Here is a 24390-nt window from a genome sequence, read left to right on the forward strand (position 1 = left end):
TGCCAGCCCTCAAAATGTTCTTGAAACCAGGTCTCAATGACTGATTTAATTATTTCAGATGGATTATAAGTCTTGAATAAGTTTTTCATGAATATTAATTTTTCTTTTTTAAATTTTTTTAATTTTTTTTTTATTTTTGACAGGCAGAGTGGACAGTGAGAGAGAGACAGAGAGAAAGGTCTTCCTTTTGCCGTTGGTTCACCCTCCAATGGCCGCCGCGGTAGGCGCGCTGCGGCCGGCGCACTGCGCTGATCTGATGGCAGGAGCCAGGTGCTCTCCTGGTCTCCCATGGGGTGCAGGGCCCAAGCACTTGGGCCATCCTCCACTGCACTCCCTGGCCACAGCAGAGAGCTGGCCTGGAAGAGGGGCAACCGGGACAGGATCAGTGCCCCGACCGGGACTAGAACCCGGTGTGCCGGCGCCGCAAGGCGGAGGATTAGCCTAGTGAGCCGCGGTGCCGGCCAATTTTTCTTTTTCTAAGGCAAATAAGCTTAATAGAATTTTATATGAAAGTTTCCAAGTAGGGGCCACCATTTTGGCATAGTGCATAAGGCTGACACCAGTGACACCAGCAAGCTACAGGGGCATCTGCTTGTGTATCAACTGTTCCTCTTCCAACTCAGTCCCTGCTAATGGCCTGGGAAAGCAGCAGAAAATGGCCCAAATGCTTGGGTTCCTGCATCAACAGGGGAGGCCAGAAAGATGCTGCTGTGTCCTGGCTTTGGCCCAGCCCAGTCCCTGTCATTGAGGCCATTTAGGAAGTGAACTAGTGGATGGAAGAGATTTCTTTCTGTCCCCCCCTCACTCTCTGAAATGTGGCATTTCAAATAAATAAATAAATAAATATATTTTAAAATAATAAATAAATTCTCTTATTTAAGTATAAATTTGTGTCTATGAATTTACTTGAGGGCAAGAGCTATGTTTCATTATTTTCGTGTTCACAATACATGCCTTGTAAATTGGTTCACATAATATATTTAAAGCAGGCACTGCATAAATAAATATATAAATAATAGGTGTACGAATAAATGAACTTATTTTCAAACCAATATCCCTCGAAAAATAAGAATAAATGACAACTTCAAGTTTTCCAAATTCAAGTTTAGGTAGTTTAATGGGAAGTGACATTTCTATTGCATTATACATGATTAAGGAAATGTCCATTATTCACATAAAGGGTCACTGATTGGGACTGTCTGGTAATTAATGTTTTCCCCAAGTACCTGTTATATTTAATGAGGTGAAAATATTGAACTTATGAAAATATAAATGCTTAATTTATTACCCAATTCCAAATTTGAAATGGAAGAAGCCAAAATAAATAATAAAAATGTTTATATTCGGTTGTTGTCTTCTCTGTATTCATTTAACAAATTGGGCTAAGGAGAGTCAGATTTATGTCTGCATAGTATACACCATTGGTTCAGCAGATGAAGAGAGATATAGGAATTAGTTCAGCCAATGAAAAGAAGCTTAGAAATTTGAGATCATTTTCCCAACTCAAAGTTCCAGAAACGAAGAGAGCTGCCATAGTTAGACATTTCCTTCACCTTTCTAAACATGTCTTATGTAGGTAAAATCTTCATTATCCATGACTTTTATATTAAAAAAAAAACTATAAATTTTCTATGGAAAAATATGTTATCTGAACTAAAGATCATTTTACTTTGCTCTCACAATTTGTTTTTTTCATTCTCTTCTCATCTGCCTCCTGCAGATATTCTTAGTAACATGGTCAAAACAGTTTGGATCAAGAACACTGAAAGGTTTTTATCCTTTTATGTTTTGTAAAATAAATATTTGTGTTCCTATTCTGAGCAGGGGAGCTACTGATATGATGTTTACACCATTATAGATTTAGAAAATAGAAGCAGCTGGAAGAGGCTGCCCTTTTTCAGATAGGCATGTGCACTTTCTCTTTGAGGCCAGTTAAGTAATTAACCCTCAATAAAAGATGATTTCTTGCTAGTTGAACTGAATAGAAGGTTATAAGCAACTGTAGTATGCTAAAAAGTTGTCATTATTAATAACATCCTTAAAATAGTCGTTTAAATTTTGCTGAATATTCCAACAGATGATAGAGGGCTATTTTTGTGTGGTTCTCTATAACTTCTTTTTTTCAGTATCCATCTTGATTTAAATAAAAATTTTCTGGCTTTATGGAAGCATAATTTATAAAAATCATACATATTAAATGTACACAATGTGGTGTTTGGATACATATACATAATAATATGATTGCTGCAATCAAACTAACATATTCATCACCTCATTTTTTATGAATGTAATTTTTTTCTTTTTAAATTTATTTTTAAGGAATACAAATTTCATAAGTACAATGTTAGGAATATAGTTATTCTTCCCACATATCAGCCCTTCCACCCACACTTCCACCCTTCCTTCCCCTACCTCTCCCCTTGCTATTCCTGTTCTCCATTAAGATTAATTTTTCAATTAACTTTGTACACAGAAGACCAACTCTATACTAAGTAAAGATTTCAACAATTTGCACACACACACAGACACACACACAAAACCATTTGAGAACTGATTTTATGGTTAACTCTCAATACAACTCATTGAAGACAGAGGTCCTACATGGGAAGTAAGTGCACAGTGACTCTTGTTGTTAATTTAACAACTAACACTCTTATATGGGATGTCAGTGACCACCTGAGGCTCTTGACAAGAGCTGCCTATGCTTTGGAAACCTTTTGAGTTCACAAACTCGTCAGTATTTGGACAAGGCCATAAGTAAAGTGGCAGGAGTTGTGCCTATCCAAAGCCAGGAACCAGAAGCTTCTTCTGGGTCTCCCATGCAGATGCAGGGACCCAAGACCTTGGGCCATCTTCTACTGGTCTCCCATGCTATAGCTGGGTTGGAAGTGAGCAGCTGGGACTCAAATGGAGCTCATATGGGATGCCAGCACTGCGGATAGCAGCTTTACTCACTATACCAAGCATCAGCCCCACAAATTTTTTAAAATCACAAAAGTTAATGTTGAAAAAATGAATATGAAGAGACCTTTTTATTACATTTCCAGTGTGAGAAGTATTACTTATTCTCCTTTATCTCATGATAATGAAATTTCCAGACAAGTTTCAAGTTTGCTGTGAGATATTTTTAAAAAAATATTGTTATTAATAGAAATTAGAAAGTGTTTAACCCTTTTTGGTAGAAATGATTTGAGTAGAGCCAATTCCATGGTGCAGAGCCTAATTCCAGGCATTCTCCAATTATCACATGAACATGACATGTTCACCCTGTGCCTTCCTTTACTCCTTATTTAAAATAAATATGGGAGGGCAGGTATTTGGCCTTGAGGTTAAACCCTTAGTTGGGATGCCTACATCCCGTATCAAAATGCCTGGGTTCAAGTCCTGGTTCTGCTATGATTTCACCTTCCTGCTGATGTGCATTCTGGAAGCCAGCAAGTTATAGCCCAACTGGTAAGGTCCTTGACACCCACATGGGGGGCTTTGTTCAAGTGTATGACTTCTGGCTTTGGTCCCTGTTTGCAAGAAACTAGGGAGTGAGCCAGCAGATGAGATATCTCCTTCCCTTTCGCTTCCTCCCTTCCTGTCATTAAAAATTAATAAATATAAAAAAATTTAAATGTGATTAACATGATTTGATTCACTTTTGGCGCTCTAGTTTCCTAATTTGTTCAGTGATGGTAAAAATGCAATGTATATGACAAGTTGTGATGAGAAATTAATATGTTAACATATGTAAACATGTGTATGTGTGTAGAGCATTAGCAGAGGCTAACCATATTAAATATCATTATAATTATTATTATTTATAATAAATTGGCCCAGCTTAAAAGGATCTTTAATGTTAGCATCAAACTACTCATACTTTGTATAGAGAGCTCTCAAAAGTAACTTTCAAAACCCCAAAAATCAAGACTTTGAAATCCCCCTAATTATCAAAGTCCCTTTAACATAACTGCATCTACAATTATAAGTTACGAAGGAGAAAGCAAGGCCATGGAAGTCTGCAATAGGATATTAGGTCTGATGGTTAAAATCACACCTGCTGACAAATTCTGAGTCTATGGCAGACAAGTAAAGGGATGCAATTTGCTTTAATATAATTTTCACTACCAACCTGGAGATTAAAAATAGTAAGTCCTGTCAAAGAAATTTGGGTTATGTAATAACATATCAATGTGACTCATGAATTACTAGAATCATTTGAAATAACATTTAAGGATTCATTACCTGGCATTTTCATTTTACTTCATTCTATAAACCTTGCCCATGCATCTGCTAAAATTCCCAAATCTATCAGTTCTGTTACTTGACTGAAGATGAAAAGCATAACAAATATTATTCACTATTCCTCAGATGATCATGAATTTTTAAAATTTTTTGATGCCAATATAATTAAAATTAATTTATATTGAAGAAAATATTGATAGAGAATTGGATTTTATAACTAGTCATTATCATAATTATCCTCTTGAACTCTTTTTGCATTTAACATACATATAGTTATTAAAATATATAATAAATAACCCTTAAAGGTGAGGCAAATACTTTTAACCTTCAATTTCTCAAACAATTTTAAAGTAAAGAAGTATGGTGAATGGTATCAAATGCAGCAGAGAGATAAACTTAATATAAGACTGAGAAATGCCAGTTGAATTTATTGACATGAAGCTCTTTGATGAACTAGAAATAGTTTCAGAGAAGTGGAAAAAAGGAGTTTGCCAAAAAGGAGTTTGCTTCAAGAGTTTTGGGAAGGGGAGGAAAGAGTCTAGCCAACCATTAATATGATTGGCTATGAAGGACAGAGAAGAGTTAAGATTATGTCTAAGTATGGCATAGCTGCTAATAAAGAAAGGACTGTTTGGCTATTGAGAGAGAGGCTTTAGCGAACGGGTGTTCAGCCTAACAGTTGAGCTGTGCCTGACCCACATAAGAGTGTCTGGGTTTGGTCCTGGCTCTGGCTCTACTTCTGGGAGGTGGCAGTGATGATTCATTTCACTGGGTGCCTGCCACCTATGTAGGAAACCTGGACTGAGTTCCCAGTTGAGAGCACTTAGGGAGTGAACTAATAAATGAGCCCTTCCTCTCTTCTCTCCTTCACCTTCCCTCCTTTATGCCCTCTCAAATAAATTTAAGAGGGAGAGATAGAGTCTTTAGCATGTTAAATGCTTACAAATGATTGAATATAGAGGGAAATATTGACGTTATAGGCAAGAAGGTACTCAGTAGGTAAATGAGTCCAAAGGGAAATTTTGACTTTGGACAGATTTATGAAACCCTAATCACAATTGAAATGGACTTATTTTTCTACCACAGGAATTTCATGAATCTATCCAAAGTCAATACTACCCTTAGGCTTATAATGAAGTGATCCCTGACAGAGTCTCATAGCACCCAAGGAATTATGTCATTTGCCAAGGAAAAATTTCAAAACACTTGTTTATATTTATTTTGCATATTTTTTGCAATCTCCTTTATGTCTAATTAAATTTTTTTGTACTTTTTCTAGGAAAATTTCTATCATCTTTTATAATACCATCAAGGAGGTATTTGGAGCTGAGTCAACCTGATCAGTTACATGAAATAAAGAATGGCATATTGTTGGCAAACAGATCCAAATCCCAATGGATCACATGAAGACCAGCATAAGCACAAAGGATTTCATTCTGTAAATCAAACCCTTTCCTCTGGCCAAGTCAGTCTGGGGTTTGATCAGCTAGTAGATGACATAAGCAGTAAAATTCCCCTCTATGAGAAAGAAATGGGAGAAAACAACTTTAGTGTGCTCAGTGCACCAAACTGGAACTCAAAAAGGCATCCATTAGACGAAACCCACCAAGTGCCTCTGAATGAATTCACTTCTAACTGCCCAGAGCTCTCTTGGCATCAAGGCACAAAAGCATCAGTGATCGGTTTTAGTCCTTCTGTGCTACCAAACTCTCAGCAGATGAACAAAGAAAGTTCCTGGGGGTACCCTGTTAGACAATATCATGGAGCCAAAGATCCCAGATTCAGTATTTTCACCCCATTTCCCACTTGTGTGGGTAAAATTAATCCACAGGAGGAAATGGAAAATGAAAATCATAACTACTATAGAAAATTCAAAAGTACCATTCCTCCTTTACATCCATCCTTCTCACCTGACTTCATGCCAGGAGAAAAGAGTGAAAGAAGCAGACATGTGAACATTGTGGACCCTTCCCTGATGCTCTTTGAAGGTTCTTTTCCGCCAAGGACTTTGGAGAACACACGGCTAAAGAACACAGAGGTACGTGTTCTGTAAGTGGTCTTAAACATAGGAATCTGGAAGAATTATTCAAGAATGTACTGCATTAATTTGATAGTGAGGAAAACTAACCTTACATTGGGAAATCTGTTAATATTACTTTAAAAAATCATTTGTTTTTACAAATTCCATATTTTGGACTATTTTTTCTAAAAAATGAAATATATTTTTAAATATTCTCTTTAAAGTTCCAGGTTTATCAAAACTAAGTAAGAAGTTATAGAACATATATTTTACTGGATAAATATCATAGTGGGAGGCAGAGCTAGTAGTGTTTCTTGTTCTTATTGTGTTAGTCACACACACAAATACAAATACTCTTGACTATATTTATATTTTGAGTCATGCTACAGTGATTTAAGAAGAAGCAGCTCATTCTACCTGATGCACTTGCAAAAGAGGGAACATCTCAAATTATCTGAATTTAAAACAAACAAATCTTAGGGGCCTCTGGTTCTGAACACAACATTGCAACAAGTATTAAACTCCCCCCACTGCTGACAGTAACTAAAAAGTTAAGCAAAATGCATGATGCAGCTAACTCCATGCACTGAGCAAAAGGCAGTCAAGAATACTGATCCTTGAAAATGCTGATCCTTGAGAACTGTGAACATCATGGTTTCTGTCTCAGGGCAGTTTCCTGTTGCCCTGCAGACTGATGGATCCCAAATCTAGCACAGTACCACTGAGCTGAGGAGGCAGAGCCTGCAATTCCAGGTGATGAAAGCAGCTGATCTTTGTACAGCAAAAAATGAAGAAGAAGAAGGAATTTAATGAGTTGGGGTGAGAAACATTTAGGGGATTTACTGCCCATTCTCAACCCAGAATTAGGATGTGCTTATAAGGTTTAGCAGTCATGGTCAGCTTTTGGCTGAAAATTGGATAGTGATTATGTTCACTACACACAAAGTGGAAGCCATATAGTGTGCAAGTGTTATAGCCAAGCAAGAGAAGAGAAATAACTGGACATTCATGCAGTCAAATTAGATCCCAGGAAGCCATCTCTTAATAATACAATTCACATTTTAAACTGAATGCTATGGTAACCAAAGTAGATGTGGCTCAATGATAAATAAAAACAAGGCTGACAAGATGATGAAATTTGTAATTACCACACATTATTTTTTTTAAAAAAACAGCAACTCAATTCATAATGTGCCATCTATGATAGCTAACATATACTAACAAAGGATAGATATGTAAAGAAGTAGGGAATTTTGACCCATAATCCAGTTAATAATCCAGTTAATAGAAAGCGATTCAGTCAACAATGCTGTTGGAATTAACTACCTAGGACTTTAAACTTGTTATTACAGGTTAGCTTGAGTAGGTAAAGAAAAAGATATTCATAATGAGTAGTCCAATGAGAATCTCAGCTGGAAATTAGAAAGTATGAAAAACAAACAAAAACACACGTCGTTTCTAGTACTGAAAACATAGTATCTGGAATGAAAAAAATTCACTGGGTGTTTTTATCAACAGATAGGAACATTGAGTAAACTTTGATAGACATCTGGCCAAAGCAAAATAATAGCATGTTCATGTGGATATAAAATTACATGATAAAAATACCATGTAGCATAAGAGGAAGAAAATGTTATTTTGCTATTCTTTAATTCTAAGTGCAATAGTACAGTATTAACTCTAAGTATACTGATATCTATTAAGGTTGCATATTATAATTTCGAGATCCAGCACATCCAATAAGATACAACATGAAGAAAATTTGAGAGGAATTAAAAGAAATAGTGAAAATCAAGTAAAATTGAAAATCCATGAGAAATAGAATGAAATAAAGAGAAAAATAGAAACAAACATAAATATGGTGGTCTTAAATCTAAATTCCATAAATATTAAATGTGAATAAAGTAAACACTCTAAATAAAAGAGGGATGTAGACAAAATACCTAATGAATACTCAACCACTGTCTAAAAGAAACAAAATTAAGAAATAAAGGGATACATAGATTGAAATAAAATAAAATCTTTGATAATCATCCCCAAAAAGAAAGCTAGTGTGGCTATTTGATATCAGATAAAGTAGTGTTCAAGACAAAGCATTACTAGGATAAAAATGGCTCATTTGGTAATCATAAAAGGGTCAATCAGGTGAGACAAGAAATTTAATGTATATGTACACAGTAACAGAGCTCTAAAATACATAAAGCAAAAATGATTTCTTTAAAAACAAATCACACATCGTCCTCTTGACAGAATCATTTATGCATATGGCTGCATCATCACTTATGTATAAAAGTCAATAGTTTTCTTTATAATACCCAAAAGCTCAGAACAATGCAAATATCCTGCAAAAAGAAATAAGTAAACAAATTTTGGGGTAGTCCTATAATAGAATACTATTAACTCATAAAAATGAATGACTGACAAGAGGGAATGCCAAAATATCTTGGAAAATAGAATTAATAAGTAATACTCACTTTCCTTGAAATTTACTCTTCTTATATATGTCTACATGGAAAAATTTTAAAAATATAAATCACTTAAGTGGAAGAAGCCAGAAACATAAAAGCACATGCACACAATATATGGTGATAGAAATCTGAATAATAGTTACTAAATAGAGTGCACATAGGCTAAAAAGAGATGCCCAAGATCATTCTAAAATGAAAAAAAGTTTCAAGTGGGTAATTGATATCACTGGATGTATTCTTTATAACTCAAATTATAAAGTTAATGTCTATATATTTCCTCAACAGTTGAGACAAGGGCTGTTGAAATTCATCACAACTCAGAGTGTCAATTTCACTTCTATACATTACCTTTTCTGTACTCTATTAGTTACCACAGATTAAGGAGAACATATGGTATTTGTCTTTTTGGTGTTATACTTTTCACTAAACATAACGTTTTTTAGTTGCATCCATTTTGTTGCAAATGATAGAATTTCATGACTGTTGAACAATTTTTTTCATACTATTTGTTGAACTCTGTGTAGGGTTAACTTTACATATATGAAGTTAATTGAAAATAGATCTTAGTAAAAAATAAGAATGGGAATAGGAGAGGGAAGAGGAAAAAAGGTGGGAGTGCAGGCAGGAGTGGGGGAAGGTAGGATGAATCCCTGTGTTCCTGGATTTGTATATAAGAAATGCATAGAATTTGTATACCTTAAGGAAAAGGTTTCTAGGTAAAAATAAATGAATGAAATATATATTTTTCTACATGCAATTCTTATTTCAATTTAAAAATCTAAAAGTATTTTTAAAAGCAAATGAATCTTTAAAATAATATTAAAATAACAGAATTGTAATCATTTTTGCTCTGCATCAAATTGTGTTAATGAAGCATATTTTCAAAAATTTAAGTCAATAGGTTGTTCCATTCAGTTGGCTGAAGTACCTCAAGGGAGTAATAAAAGTCTAGCTTCTTTTTGTGACAAAGTAAATAGGTAAGTATTGCTATTTCATCACTTTGAAGTTCTTGTGTCTGAATAAATGTGTTTTATATCACTGGATGGATTAATTTTCTGTATAAGGTGCCAAAGTCCTAAATTTGTAAACACAGTGAAAAATAGAAATTTTAGACATCCCATCAATCAACTTCTGTTATTATTTTTGCTTATTTAAAACAGATTTTTCCTCTATGAAAATATATTAAGGTTGAATATTTTGTAACTGAAGACCTGCCGTGGGGTTTATTGATAGTTTCGTTTGCAATGACTTTCTCATTTAATGATATAAGTAACTGACTCCATTGGCTTAGTCCTAAAATAGCTCTTGCCTATTGTTTCTACCTGGAATATTTAATTAAAAGCATTGGAGTGCCTCAAGCTTATCTTGAATGGGTTGCCAAAATAATACAAATACTACAAATATTACAAATACAGATGTGTTTATGTAGAAATGTAAAATCAATTGGGGATATTTACCCAAAAAAAAAAAAACCCACTGTTTTTGCTAAAGATTAATTTATGCTATAAAGGTAGATGTCTTTTTAAATTTTGATTTTTAAGTTTATTTATTTGAAAAGCAGAACAACAGAGAGAGGGATAGAGAGCGAGATCTTCCATTCCCTGGTTCACTCCCAAAAGCCAGCAACAGAATAATCTAGGCCTGTCTGAAGCCGGTAGTCCAGAACTCCACTGAGATCTCTCACGGGAGTGGCAGAGGCAGAAGCCTTTGGGCCATTTTCTGCTGCCTTCCCAGGTATATTGGCGGGAAGTTGGATTTGAAGCTGAGCAGAAAGGACTCAAACCTGTGTTCCAATATGGGATGCTCACGTTGCAAGCAGCAGCTTAACCTTCTATGCCACAATGCCAGCTCCTTTAGATGTCTTCTTGTAAAGATCAGTTCCTTATTAACAATTAAAATTTATCTAATTGCAGCTCTTCTGTTACTATAACTCCTGAAAAAACTTTTACATTAATGTATCTGCATTTTAATTCTCCTGATTTTTATCCTTTTATGGCTGTTGTGTTTAATATAAAAAATATACATTGATTTACAAGCTTTCTCTCCTTCTTAAATGACACCTGGGATTAAAGATTTGAATAATTTATTTGATCACTAATTTAAAGGCTATTTTCATGTCTAATAATTTGTTTTGCACAGAAATATTCAAATTAAAAAAAAATCCAACAAAAAAGCAAGGTCCCTGCCTTAAAAAACTGTTAACCATATGGAAGGTCCAAATGCAATGCATACAGAAATACAAAACAAATCATCTGAAATCCACAAAAGTGTTTCATATTCAATTAATTTCTTGCTCTAGTTAAAAAAATAAAATCTTAGGGCTGGTGCTGTGGCGCAGTAGGTTAATCTTCCGCCTGCAATGCCGGCATCCCATATGGGCGCCAGTTCTAGTCCAGGCTGCTCCTCTTCCAGTCCAGCTCTCTGCTGTGGCCTGGGAAAGCAGTAGAAAGATGGCCCAAGTGGTTGGGCCCCTGCACCCATGTGGGAGACCAGGAAGAAGCACTTGGCTCCTGGCTTCAGATCAGCGCAGCTCCGGCCATTGAGGCCATTTGGAAAGTGAACCAACGTAAGGAAGACCTTTCTCTCTGTCTCTTTCTCTCTATCTGTAGCTCTACCTGTCAAATAAATAAATAAAATCTTTAAATAAAATCTTAAATGGTACTTCAGATATTGAGCCATTTGAATTCCTAAATTGGGGTCTTTAAAGTTATCAATATTGATTCAGGAATAAGCTCCTCACTGTAACAAAACGACAAGCATTGCTATAAACTTGCCAGTTTAAATCTAAAATGTGGTAATTTCTACTTCTGAGCATGAGAAATGGCTCTTTTAACACTGTAAGATATCACTCTTCAGTACAGCTCCACTGACAGAATGCTTATTATTAGCTCCTCCGGCAACTCTTTTTTTAAAAATATAATTTCATATTCATAGGTGAAATCTTCTGGTGGATGCATCAGTGATATGAAAATATTTTATGTGATGGTTTGTCAGTAGCTTATGGTGCATTTTCCCAAGCTCACAAATGTCATTTTTCCCTGTGGCGTCTTTGAAAATAACCCTGAGAACTAAAAAAATACTACCAAGCAATAATTCCAGAGTAAAAAAGGAACCACGTGTTTTATCCACACATACTTTTCTTGAATGTTAACAGTTATTGACAAATACGCTCATAAAATGAGCACATATATACGTATATAATTATTTTGTATACAAATTATCTACTCAGTGATAACTTTGAGGATCTAAAATGTCCTGGGTTTTCTTAAGAGGATCAAATTGGATTTGAAAGCCGAGTTTCCTAAGAGAATCTCCAAAATTTCTGGAAGGAAATAATAGAATGGATTTATATATCCAATTACATCTGTTTCTTCTTTTCTTCTTCTTAATATTGAAATTATCATACTTAAATATATCATTTGCATTCCTTTTACATTCCATTTAAAGGTTTTAAATTTGTTATATTAGATTCCTAACTGTGGCATACTTTATTACAATGCCAAAGCCAGAAGCCCAGAACTCAGTCTGGGTCTCCCCTGTGAATGGTTACAGATGCAGCACCAGAGCCAACACCAGCTGCCTCCCAGGACGCAGTCAGCACATAGCGGTAATCAGAGGCAGGGCCAGGACTCAAACCCAGGCACTCCAGGATCAGATATGCATATCCTAAGCAGCATCTTAAGCACTAAACCAAATGTCAAATGGTTAACCCCATCGAAAGTATTTTAAATAACTATTTGTGAATATCTTTATATCAGAGTCTACATGTAGATATAAAATATGGATCTACAAGGATGGAGCTAATATATAATAATTAGGATACTGCATGAACCTATTGATTTACATTCTGAAGTTCTCCTAGATGCCATCTTTTTTTTCTTTTAATCTTCACAATAAACATTTGAAGTAAATATTAATAGCCTGTTTGGAGCAAACAAAGAACCTAGTCAAATAACTTACTGCTGGCTATCACATTATGAACTGAAAACAACAAGATCCAAACTCAAGGCTCTGTCTCCAAGTTTAAACTATTTGGGAATTCTTTGATCCTTTTATGTAGTAAACAATTGATTAGAATGTACAAATAATTTTTAAGTTCAATAAAATCCAAAATTTTGTGGAAAATACAAAAATGTAAATAAAATAGGAAAAATGTTTAAAAAATTTGATAAGAATTAAAAAAAAATTATAGAAGTCTCCAAACCAAGAAGAGGAATTCAGGCATCAAAATAATGTAAGTGAATCAACTGATGATGTTCAGAGTAAAATCTCTTATTTTATGGAATAACAAAATGTTCTTAGTTATTTCCAGTGAGTCCTTCTGAGAAGGCCTCCCAGCTCCTTACATCTGCTTTTGGTAGCCATAATCTAGCGATCTGGCCAGCTAACTGTACTCTACAACAAGTCAGTTGCTAGTTGTTTTCATGTTTAAAATCTTCTCTATAAAAATACGGTGTGAAGTTTCTTACTATTATGCTGTGGGAAATATTTTTAAATTATATATTGCAGCTCTGTTCTAAGTATTTTTTTTCACATACAATTTCAGAATAAGAGAAGCTTACCATGCAGCTGACATTGATTCCAATTCTGGGAAGATCTGGAGCACTGCTACAGCATTTCCACATCGACTCTTTTCTAACACCACATTTAAGATAAATATTTTTACTGGTAACTCAATGCAACTACTTCATCTCACAGCACATGGTAAGCATCCTTACAAGTAGAAAAATCTCTATAAAGCTGGAATCGATATATGGCCTTCAAATCACAGATTGAAATTATTAGAACCATTATTTGCTACTGTTTTGTCCTGATGTGAAATAGGAAAGCAGCTGGGAGACTTAACACTTGAGGGGGAGGGAGAGAGGGATTTTCTTCAAGAACTCTTTTTGCGTGGTCAGCCCAGAATATTTTTACTTGCATGCTGTAAAATACTTAATAACAAGTTTTTAACATATTGTAAATAATCTGAACTTTAAAATAATCTAGATAACGATGATACATGAGTAAAAATGACTATTCTTATACATTAGCAAAAACAACTTCATTCTAATATACGTGAATTGTGAGGTTTGTGTAGGCACTGATACACAGTCATCATTCCCATGGGGAGGAGTCTAGTAGCTCTGTGCACCCCACTCCCACCAGCACTGGCAAACATAGTGATTCAGTCTCCTGAGATATAGCTCGGGAATTTGTGTACTAGAAAATTCATCTGAGAAATCTTACTTCTCTCAAGTTTTAGAATACCTTTTTAAATTTTGAAATATTAATTTTCCCCCCTTTTTTTTTTTTGAGAGAGAGAGGCAGAGAGAGGAAGGAAGGAAGGAAGGGAGTGAGGGAGGGAGGGAGGAAGGAAGGAAAGGTGGATGGGTGGGAGGGAGGAAGGGAGTCTTCCATCTGCTGGTTCACTCCCCAACTGGCCACAACAGTTGGAGCTGCACCGATCCAAAGCCAGGAGCCAGGAGCTTCTTCCAGGTCTCCCACGTGGGTGCAGGGGCCTACTGGGGAGTGAACCAGCAATGGAAGACCTCACTCTCTGTCTTTGCCTCTCCTTCTCTGTGTAACTCTGACTTTCAAATAAATAAATAAATAAATCTTTATAAAAAGAATATGAATTGAACAGAGAAATAGCAATGTAATAAAAACACAATAACCAAGCACTTCAAACTCCCTGCGCACCTCTGAACTCATCTCTGTGTGACTGCTTCCCGTGCCTCTCTTACTCTTTGCTGATTCAGTTCCCTTGCTTCTCCAAAACACACAGAAAGTCCCACTCTCAGGCATATGTGCTATCTGGTCACCCACCTAAAGACTATTCAGTCTCTGCTGACTCAAATTCCCCATCTCTAAAGATAAGATTCTGATTTCCCAGACGGAGTCATTGGTATTGTGTCTGGATCCAATCAGATTGACTTGGATCTGGGTTGTGTTGACTTCAGTTACTGAAAAAGAGGAAATAACTGTGAACTAGGGACACCACTTCCATTCTTCCAAGTTACAACATTCAGTTTCCAACAAATTCGCCCCCCTCCAGCCCTGCTCTCAAAATTCCTTTGTTGTAAAAGCCAAGTCAGAGGCCATTTTTGGGTTTCATGAAAGTAGTAGCAGAGATTAGGTCATTTTATTTAGTGTAAGAGATTCCAAGTGTCCATGCCATAAAAGGTCTTAAAAGTATATGGAGGAGGATGTAGAAGATGAGAAAAGACACACTCAATAAAATGAAGTTGGCTGTTATTGTACCGCATGTTAAGCCATTGCTTGGGATACCTGCATCCCATATCAGACTGCCTGGGATAGTCTTACCTCTGCTTCTGAATCAGCTTCCACCTAATGAGCCTGGAAGATAGCAGATGATGGCGCAAGTACTTGGATCCCTGCCACCCACATGGGAGACCAGGGTGGAGCTCCTGGCTCCTGGTCTCTGCCAGACCCAAGCCTGACAGTTGCAGACATTTGGGGAGTGAATCAGAGGATGAAAGATCAAATTTCTCTCTGTCTCTCCCTCTCCCTCTGTCACTCTGCCTGTCATTTAAAACATAAATAAATATTTAGACAAAGAATAAAAGAAAACATGCAGAGCATCATTAGCCAGTGTTTAGAGAAAAACTGTCCCTCCACCCACACCATTTCAAATAGTAAGGTGGTGACAGGAGAGAGTTATGAATTGTGACAATAGAAGTATTAACAGAAAAAACATGGTTTGTTTACACATGTACATGGAGTTTTCTCAGTGACAACTTTCTGAATAACAATAACTGAAGATAAAGTTTATGACCCAACTAGTTTGATATTAAAGAGAACGTAAAAAACAATGTGAATAAAGGAATGGAATCAGTGGAAGTTTGAATGGAAATAACCTTGTAAGAAAAGGGGAAATATTTTTAAAGTGGAGGACATTGAATAGATTTAGAAAAGTATGTTTAATGGAGCTGGAACCTAGTGTTGGAAGAAGGATCACAGTTGGAATAAGTGAAATTTAGGAAAACAGGAGCAGTTTAAAGGGGTAGATGAGGAGTAGTAGAATACTTGATCTGATGTATACAGTAGGATAACTAGAGAACCTCAAGTGAGTTTTAATCTTTCCAGTATAGTGGTCAACATGGTTAGGATTACAAGAAAGGTTGCATGAAGTGAGAGAGTATAAGAAATTGTAGAATGGATTCTATTAGCTAAAATTAAATCACAACTATGAACTCTAAAAGAAGACAGAGTATTTGTTGGTTTAAAAAATGGAGAAAATTTTAACTTATCGACCCATAATGAATTTAAGGGGAAGATAGTGATTTCAAGTTTAGACATGCTGGATTGTAAGTAATAACAAAATGCCCAAAGAGTGACATGAAGCAGGTAGTCAGAGAAATCAAACCAAGGCCCAGAATAGCACGACCACACAGAAATGGGGTTATGGAGTCTTTCATATAAATTGGAAAGATAATTGTGACAAGCAATGATTCGTGCTCACTCCATGTAGCATAAGGGATATGGACCTAGAGAAGGGAGAACTAGATTAATTAATGAAGTAGATTCATGCCTTTGGAGATATTTTCGTACTGTCATAGAAAGGCCAATTCTCACCTTCTCTTCAAGGCCGTTATGGTCAACAGTTTTCTGTAGCTATTTTCCTCTAGCTTCAATTCATGCCATTTCAGTTGATATTCCCAAATGGGAGTAGGCTTGAAGTGCTCCCTTCTATGTCAAAATATTTAGACAATCCTTAATTTCCTGGAATCTTTACCATTTGTTTCTCCAACCATTTCTTTAATGGCATCTTGGTCTACCATAAAACCTACATTTTTAAATCCATCACTTTTATTACTTGTGGCAGTGATAACACTTGCACTACTTTTTGTTAGCTTTTTTTGAGTCAGGAAGTAAAAGAAGCCATAGCAAAGTGTAAAAATTGCTGACAAAACTGAGACAAAGGGAATCTACGTTTTGCAGTTGCTATACAAACCCTTGTTGGCCAATGGTCGTCAGTACAGTCCACTACACTTCCTTTGGTTCACTAAAAACTTACAATCACATTCAAAGCAAAGATATCACACACATTTATTGTCCACATTTATCTACTGTTTAAAAATTTTAACCTCGTACCAGATTCCTGAAGAAAAAAAATATATTTTAAACCCTTTTGAGAAATGAGGAAACTGTTCCAAAGTAGTAAAATAATTTTTCCTTGTAAATCAACTAAAATAATCCCAGATCTTCAAGGTAGAACACTTAAAACCATATGGAAATTGTAGACTTGTCTCAATATCAAGGTATGAATTTGAATATTAACTACTGTAAGTGTTCCAAAAATATTTAATCAAGAATTATTTTATCATGATAGCACCTTAGCAAGGACAATATGTCTCATTTAAGTTGAAACAACAAAGAAGAAAACATCCCTGGAATACTTACCAGGCTATGACTTTCCCAAGTATTTACCAAATCTGATGCAGAATTTCAGAGCTGCAACATCACAAAGGTCTTGTTTTTTTTTGTTTTGTTTTGTTTTTGTTTTGTTTTGTTTTGTTTTGTTTTGTTTTGTTTTGTTTTTTTTGACAGGCAGAGTGGACAGTGAGAGAGAGAGAGAGAGAGAGAGAGAGAAAGGTCTTCCTTTTTGCCATTGGTTCACCCTCCAATGGCCACCACGGCTGGACAAAGGTTTTAACATGTGGAACTCAATTCGTTTTTAAGTTATGTCTGATGAAACAATTAAAAACTTTTTTTTTTTAAAAAACAAGAGTCTCTAAAATGAATCAGACTAATAAATGAGATTCATCTCATTCTAATATCTGCTGATGGAGCTAAATGGTTATGATACTTCATAATAAGCTTGCCATTCTTTATGCTTAAAAAATTTTCCAAGTTGGTATATGAAAAACACTTACTGATTTTTTTATTTACCTTTGTTTTTAGCTAACTGTCTTGTCAAAGACCTAATTGCAGAAACGCTAAATTTTTGTACAAAAGACCAGCTATTTCCCAAAGATCATCTCCTAAGTATATGTGGCTCTGAAGAATTTTTACAGAAGTAAGTATCATATTAAACCAATTTTGATTTTTGTTGAATCTCTTAGTATTAATTAAGTAGTAATTTTTTTTTACTTTTAAATAGATTTCACTCAGAGGCTTTACTTTGTATTCTTATAAGCAGCATCATTAACCCATTTACAGTGAATTTTAAATTTTGTGTATCATATTGATGTGTTATTCTTGGTTGTTTATATATTATGTGTATTTATGGCAACAGATAGCTAAGTGACCTGTGACTAGTGGTGCTGACAGTCTCAATTTTCTCAGGATTCAGGTGGCTCATAAGACAGAAATTTCAATTTTTTTTTAGATTTATTTACTTATTTGAAAGGCATAGTTACAGAGAGGCAGAGGCAAAGAGATAGAGAGAGAGAGAGAGAGAGAGAGAGAGAGAGAGAAAGTCTTCCATCCCCTGATTTATTCCCCAGGTGGCAGCAAAGGCTGGAGCTGAGCTGTTCTGAAACTAGGAGCCAGGAGCTTCTTCTGGGTCTCCCACATGAGTGCAGGAGCCCAAGCATTTTGACCATCTTCTACTGCTTTTCCAGGCCACAGCCAAGAGCTGGATCGGAAGTGGAGCAGCCAGGTTTCAAACCTGCACCCAAATGGGATGCTGGCACAGCAGGCAGCAACTTTACCTGCTTTTCCACAGTGCCAGCCCCTTGGAAATTTCAAATTTATTTTATTTTATTTATTTCTTTTTAAACTTTTATTACTTGAAAGAGAACAGATATCATGTAGTTTACAGAAACAATTCCAGGAAGAGGACCACAATTTTCCCCACCCCTCAATTCTCCCTCATTTCTTTCCTTTTCTTTAATTTTTGCAATAACAATTCAAATATAATTTATAATCACAGACTTAATGCACCACAAACCATAATGTTCAGCAAGTGAAAAGTAGAAAAATCATTATTCCATAAATTTTAAAACCAGGAAAGTCCTTGGAAAATTAGGACAAGTTGGTCACACTATCTATAACAAAATTGATTATGACTAATCATAGTAAAAAAATAAATAAAATCTTTTATAAAAAGCCTATACTTGGTTTGGAATAATATTAGCATGTTGACTAAATAGAGAAGTTTTAAAAGATACATGAGGTTTAAATATGAACATTATATATTTTTTTAGAACACTAAACTCTAAAACATGTTTGTTTATTCAAGCATCTCATTAAAATAATGAGAAAAGTCTGTTCTCTTATGTACCCAATTCAAACACTTATTTGATAGAAAACTAATTTTTACGTTTGCATAATAACTATTTGAGTGGAATTCCTCAGAGAACAGCCTTCAGAATATAATGCAACTTTTAAAAAAGAAATGTTTCTCTCTGGTATAGCACAATATTCTAAATACTGAAGTTTTTAAAGCCTAAGACATTGAAAAGCTAAATTGCCATTCACATTTCTCCTTTGCATTTCTACAACTATCCTAAGATTGACAACAACCTTATGGAAATCAAAGTGTTTCATTCATGTTTCTACCATGAATGTGTTTGAAAATATCTTGCTAGTAATTTGGCTAATTTAATGATATTCTCATCAACCAATCCAGTCTGTCATTTTGTAATGTGAACTCTAAATAACTTTTAATGTTAATTGTCTCCCTTTTTATGTTATCAGTTATAAAATACTAGTAAATATTTAGATGAAATCACAGATGTTTTGTTGCACAAAACTGACAGATACCCCCCTTGTTCCTTGTTTCTTAGAATTCACTAACCTACTCAGTGACTAGGCAATATCTTCTGTCAATATATGTTTTTGATAATAAGTATGAAGAGCACAGAAGAAAAGATACTTTAGAAAATGTAATATTACATTGATTATTCCTTTAGCCTCATCTTTTCATTGGGCAGGTTTCCAAATATACATCTGGGCTTTGGTTGATGCCAAGATAACAGATCCAGGATATAGGGGAAGCATCCATAGATGGGAAGCTCAGTTGTTGACTGATAGAAATGTTGTGCAGATCATCTTTCTCATACTTCATATTCATATGATTTAGATTAATATAATACATTTTAAATGTATATGATACATTTTAAAATGTTTTCACAGTCACTTAATTGCTTTAAAACTTCATTTAAGTGAGTTTTCTAAAAATAGAAAAAGTATCAAGTATTATCTTAGGTTAATTATAGTCATTTACTCATAGTGGGGATTAAGATTTGTATAAATCTGGGATTTTGCTTTTTATTTAAGATAAATATCCTACCTGCAGTGGTATCGTTTATTTGAATATGCAGAATAATTATTACCACGTTTTATGAAATGCAAAGAGACATATATTAGTTATTCAATAATGTACTTTATGTAATTTATCTAAAACTACAACCTTAATGACTTGGAAATCTGTTCATTATATAGGCAATATACACTAAATTAATAATATAATAAGTAAAAAAATTGTGCTATACTAAAATTTATACTATGCTTCATTTGAACTACTCAGGTAGCTAAGATCACAGTGACAATAGTAACAGCAATTGCCATTAAGTACTGATTATTTGGTTACCTCATATTGGGTAGACATCTCAGTTTTAGAGCACATCCATGAGAGACATACTATAAAGATGCCAACTTTGTAGATGAGAAATCTGGGACTTCGTTTAAAGCCATCCAGATAAGATAGTGGAGGAGCCGGCACTGTTGTACAGCAGGTAAAGCCGCTGCCTGCAGTGCCAGCATCCCATGTGGGCACTGCTCCACTTCGGATCCAGCTCTCTGCTGTGGCCTGGGAAAGCAGTAGAAGATGGCCCAACTCCTTGGGCCCCTGCACCTGTGCAAGAGACCTGGAAGCAGCTCCTAGCTCCTGGCTTCAGATCAGCACAGCGTGGGCCATTGCGGCCCACTGGGGAGTGAACCAGTGGATGGAAGACCTTTCTCTCTCTCTGCCTCTCCTTCTCTCTCTGTGCAACTCTGACTTTCAAATAAATAAATAAATATTTACAAAAAGGAAGTAAAGGAAAGTCCGAATTCAAACTGGAATTTGATGCCCTGACTAGCCATGGCTCTTCACTAGGAAATGATACTGTAGGGGTGAGCCTTTAATCCTGATAACTAAGACTCTGGCTAACACACCCATTTTTTTATCAGAGGATCTGAGTTTGATACCCATCTCTGGCTGCTGTTTCAATGTTCCCACCAATACAGATCCTGAAAGATAACAATAATGACTCAAGCAGTTGAATTCCAACCAATTATGAGGTGGATCTGGATTGAGTTCCCAGGTCTCAGATTCAGTACAGTCCAAAGCCATCTGTTGTGGGCATTTGGAGAGTGAATTTGTGGATGGGAGATCTCTCTGTGTCTATCTATGATTTTCAAGTAAATAGACAAATTGATAGTATGCAAAAACACTGTGTGGGAAACCAGAAATAGTAAAATAGTCCTTCGTGCTGGAGCATAGGGTCAAAATGTTTGTAATTTTGCAAGGTATCTGCAAGGGTATGAATACATTAATCATAATACAATTCAAAATAGGATAAACAACACACATGTGCAACACATTTGGTTAATCAATGAGAATACAAAGATGCTTTATATTTATGATAGTATTTCTAAGAGTTTGTAGAAAATACAATTAAAATATAAATCTATATTGGTGTAAAATTTTGAAATCCATGCATAGATTTTCATAAGATTTCTTTCTATGAACTTTTTGAGAAGACTTCTCATATACAAAATGCACCTACACTTTGTTTTCCAAAGTAATTATCTATAGAAAAATGGGCTAAGATTATTAATATGAATTTAAATCAACAAGAAACATATAATATTTCATATTTAAGATATTCTTATTTGAAAGGGAGAGGAACAGAGAGACAGAAGCAGACTACAAGACCCAGGGAGTTCTCGCATTTGCTGGCTCACTCCCTAAATGCTGCTATTGCTATAGATAGGCCAGGCTGAAGCCAGGAGCCATGCACTCAATCCAGGTCTCCCATGTGGGTGGAAGGGACACAAGTATTTGAACCATCACTTGCTGACACTCCAGTATGGAATGTGAACATCCCAAGTGGTATCTTAACTGCTGCACCAATGTCATCCCAACAAGAATGTTTAAAGCGTTTAATCTAACAACAAACATGCAATTGAACACTGAGATTGCATCTTTACCTATCAAAATTAAAATATTTATAATGAAGTTCAGTGGTAAAATGGACACTATCAAATAGCTGCTGGGAATATCAATTCATATAACACTTGCTAGAGAATTTTCTCAAAAATGTACAAAAAGGCTTTATAATGCCTATAACTCTGTTTAGTATTTTTGCTTTTATAAATATTTCTAAGAAAACAATAATTATTACATAAAAATTGATAAAAAGTCATTTTCATGATATTTAATAAAAAGAAAAACAAGATAAAGCCAGATCTCTATAATACTCTAAAATAATGATAAAATATATCATGATATATGATGAAATAAAATACAGCAAGGAATATACAAATTAATTGAAGCATACAACATCATGCATCTTGACACAAAAGAATACACTATATGTTGTAAAGGTTCAAAAGATGCATATTCAAACCACAAATTTAAGTTTTAATTTTTTTAAAAGGGACATTTCTATGTGGGAAAACAATGAAATCCTATGCACTAAAATTTTAGGGTAGTTCCACCTTGGAAATAACTACTATACACCTATGAAGTTTATTCACTTTTTTTATTTACATAATTTCGGCAATAAACATGGCTTTTTGTTTCCAGGGAATTAAGGAAATAAGTTATCTCTATTAAAAAATTTAAATGGCATTTGAGTAATAATGTGTTTTTTGAAAGAATTAGAAAGCAGAATTAGGAGATTATTGAACTGAAAGGTTGACAAGGCCTGAACTAAATTAGTGACAGGAGGGTTAAATAGGAGATATGAAATTTGTGGGGTACTAAAATGGTGAAATAAACAAAAGTTACACATTGAAACTGTGGGATGCACAGAGTCGAGAGAGGTAGATGAGTACTAAGTTCACTGGTGAGTTCAACAGCAACAACACACATATAAGACAGACGAGTTTTTCTGGTGCATAGTAACCAATTAGCTTTGAGACATGTCGAGTATCTGAGTATCAAAGGACATCCAGTATCAAGAAAAGGCCATGTAAAAATAAGCAAACAAAAAAATGCAATGATAATAATTCACTAGGGATAATGACATGCTTGCTTCTCTCTCTCTCTCTCTCTCTCTATATATATATATATATTTATATATATATATATATATCTTTATATATGTATATATATATGTACACTTAGTTTCTAATTCTGTACATGACATTTAGGAAAACTGCAAGGAAGAGAAAACACTAATATTCTGACATATTTAAACATTAAAAAAATTCTTATCAGGAAATATTTACATATAATTTAACTAAATAATGCCAAATCGTAATCACTCAAAGTGTGATCTAAATGTCATTTCCAAATTTCTGATTGGACAAAAATCAATTTTCCTTTCTGGAATTTTGAAATGATCTAAAAAATAATATTCAAGCACAGCCTATCCAGTAGGTGAAATATTCCTCTATGTTACTTTGCTTTGCCATACTAGATTAACCTTTTGACATCAAGTTCATCTCTTAAAACTACGATTTTTAATATATTTCCCTATTTTGAAAATGTGCTATAGGATTGCACTTCAATAATCTTAAATTCCAAATGTAAAATTTTTAAGCCTCTACAAGTCTTTTCATGATGTGTATACAGATAGCTTTGAGTGACTGGGAAGTGTAGAATTAAATAAATTCAAAATATTAAATAGTTATGATAATGAACCAAGAGGAGAGAAGTATTATTACTCTCAAAGTTACTATTGTTTTACAGAATGATGGAGAAAGACTTTTTCACTTTAAGCTCCCTTTATGTTATCAGAACTATATTTCATAATCTATTCTGTTTTATGAAGATAGAGATAAATTATATTTAGTTGCTACTTCTGCAACTTATCTATTTTGGATTAAAAGGTGAATCTTTAAAACTTAAGCTACTTGATTTCTTCCAGATAGTTGATCTATTAAAGTAGTCATGATGAATAATTGATTACCAACCAAGTTTTGATGAAGTAGCTGTAGGAAAGAAAAGATTCTCTCTCATCCACTGTTAGGTTCATTGCTGAAGTCCCTACATCAAGGACATATTAACAGGAGTGTACAAATGTATTTAACGTAAGTTTTGCATGACATGGGGACCTTCAGAAGTGAGGACTCAAAGAAGCAGGATAGCCCATGTATCTTTATATTTAGGTTTATTGAAGAAAGACCAGTCAGGGGGAAGTATGACTGGACAAAGTAAGTGTGGCTTAACAGTAATAAACTGGAGGAAACAGCAAGGCCAGTTGTTCAGATTTGCCCTGGAGTCTCTGTGTCTTTGAGGTTAAGGAAGGTCCTCTGGAATGCAGGTTTATTTCTTCAGGATAGAAGGGAAATGGTGAATTTGAGAGTGATCATTCTGCTTCTACTATTTTCCAAATGCCAAGGTGTCATATTTTAGAATAGCATGTCCTAAACTCCAATAATACCTAAGACCCCTTTTCTCTTAATTTAAAGTATCAGTTTCAAGAAAGTGTAATCACATCTTATCTAGTGTTATATTTGTGATTCTCTATTTTGTATTTCCTCCCCAAGTCATATATTGTTATTGTA

The 24390-nt window shown here is 34.8% G+C and overlaps 1 protein-coding gene across 2 annotated transcripts in view; it reads left to right on the top strand.

Moving 5' to 3' along the window:
• The window catches only part of PIK3C2G (phosphatidylinositol-4-phosphate 3-kinase catalytic subunit type 2 gamma), a 445304-nt gene that overhangs the window by 42382 nt on the left and 378532 nt on the right, over positions 1 to 24390 (top strand). For both annotated transcript variants that reach the window (XM_062194891.1, XM_062194892.1), the window contains exons 2-5: positions 5510 to 6268; positions 9613 to 9695; positions 13265 to 13422; positions 17626 to 17740. In XM_062194891.1, coding sequence (XP_062050875.1) covers positions 5591 to 6268; positions 9613 to 9695; positions 13265 to 13422; positions 17626 to 17740 — 1034 coding nt within the window. In that variant the 5' untranslated portion in view covers positions 5510 to 5590. The remainder of the gene's footprint in view (positions 1 to 5509; positions 6269 to 9612; positions 9696 to 13264; positions 13423 to 17625; positions 17741 to 24390) is intronic.

Source organism: Lepus europaeus, chromosome 6 (genome assembly GCF_033115175.1).
Source record: "Lepus europaeus isolate LE1 chromosome 6, mLepTim1.pri, whole genome shotgun sequence".
NCBI classification, from domain to species: Eukaryota; Metazoa; Chordata; class Mammalia; order Lagomorpha; family Leporidae; genus Lepus; species Lepus europaeus.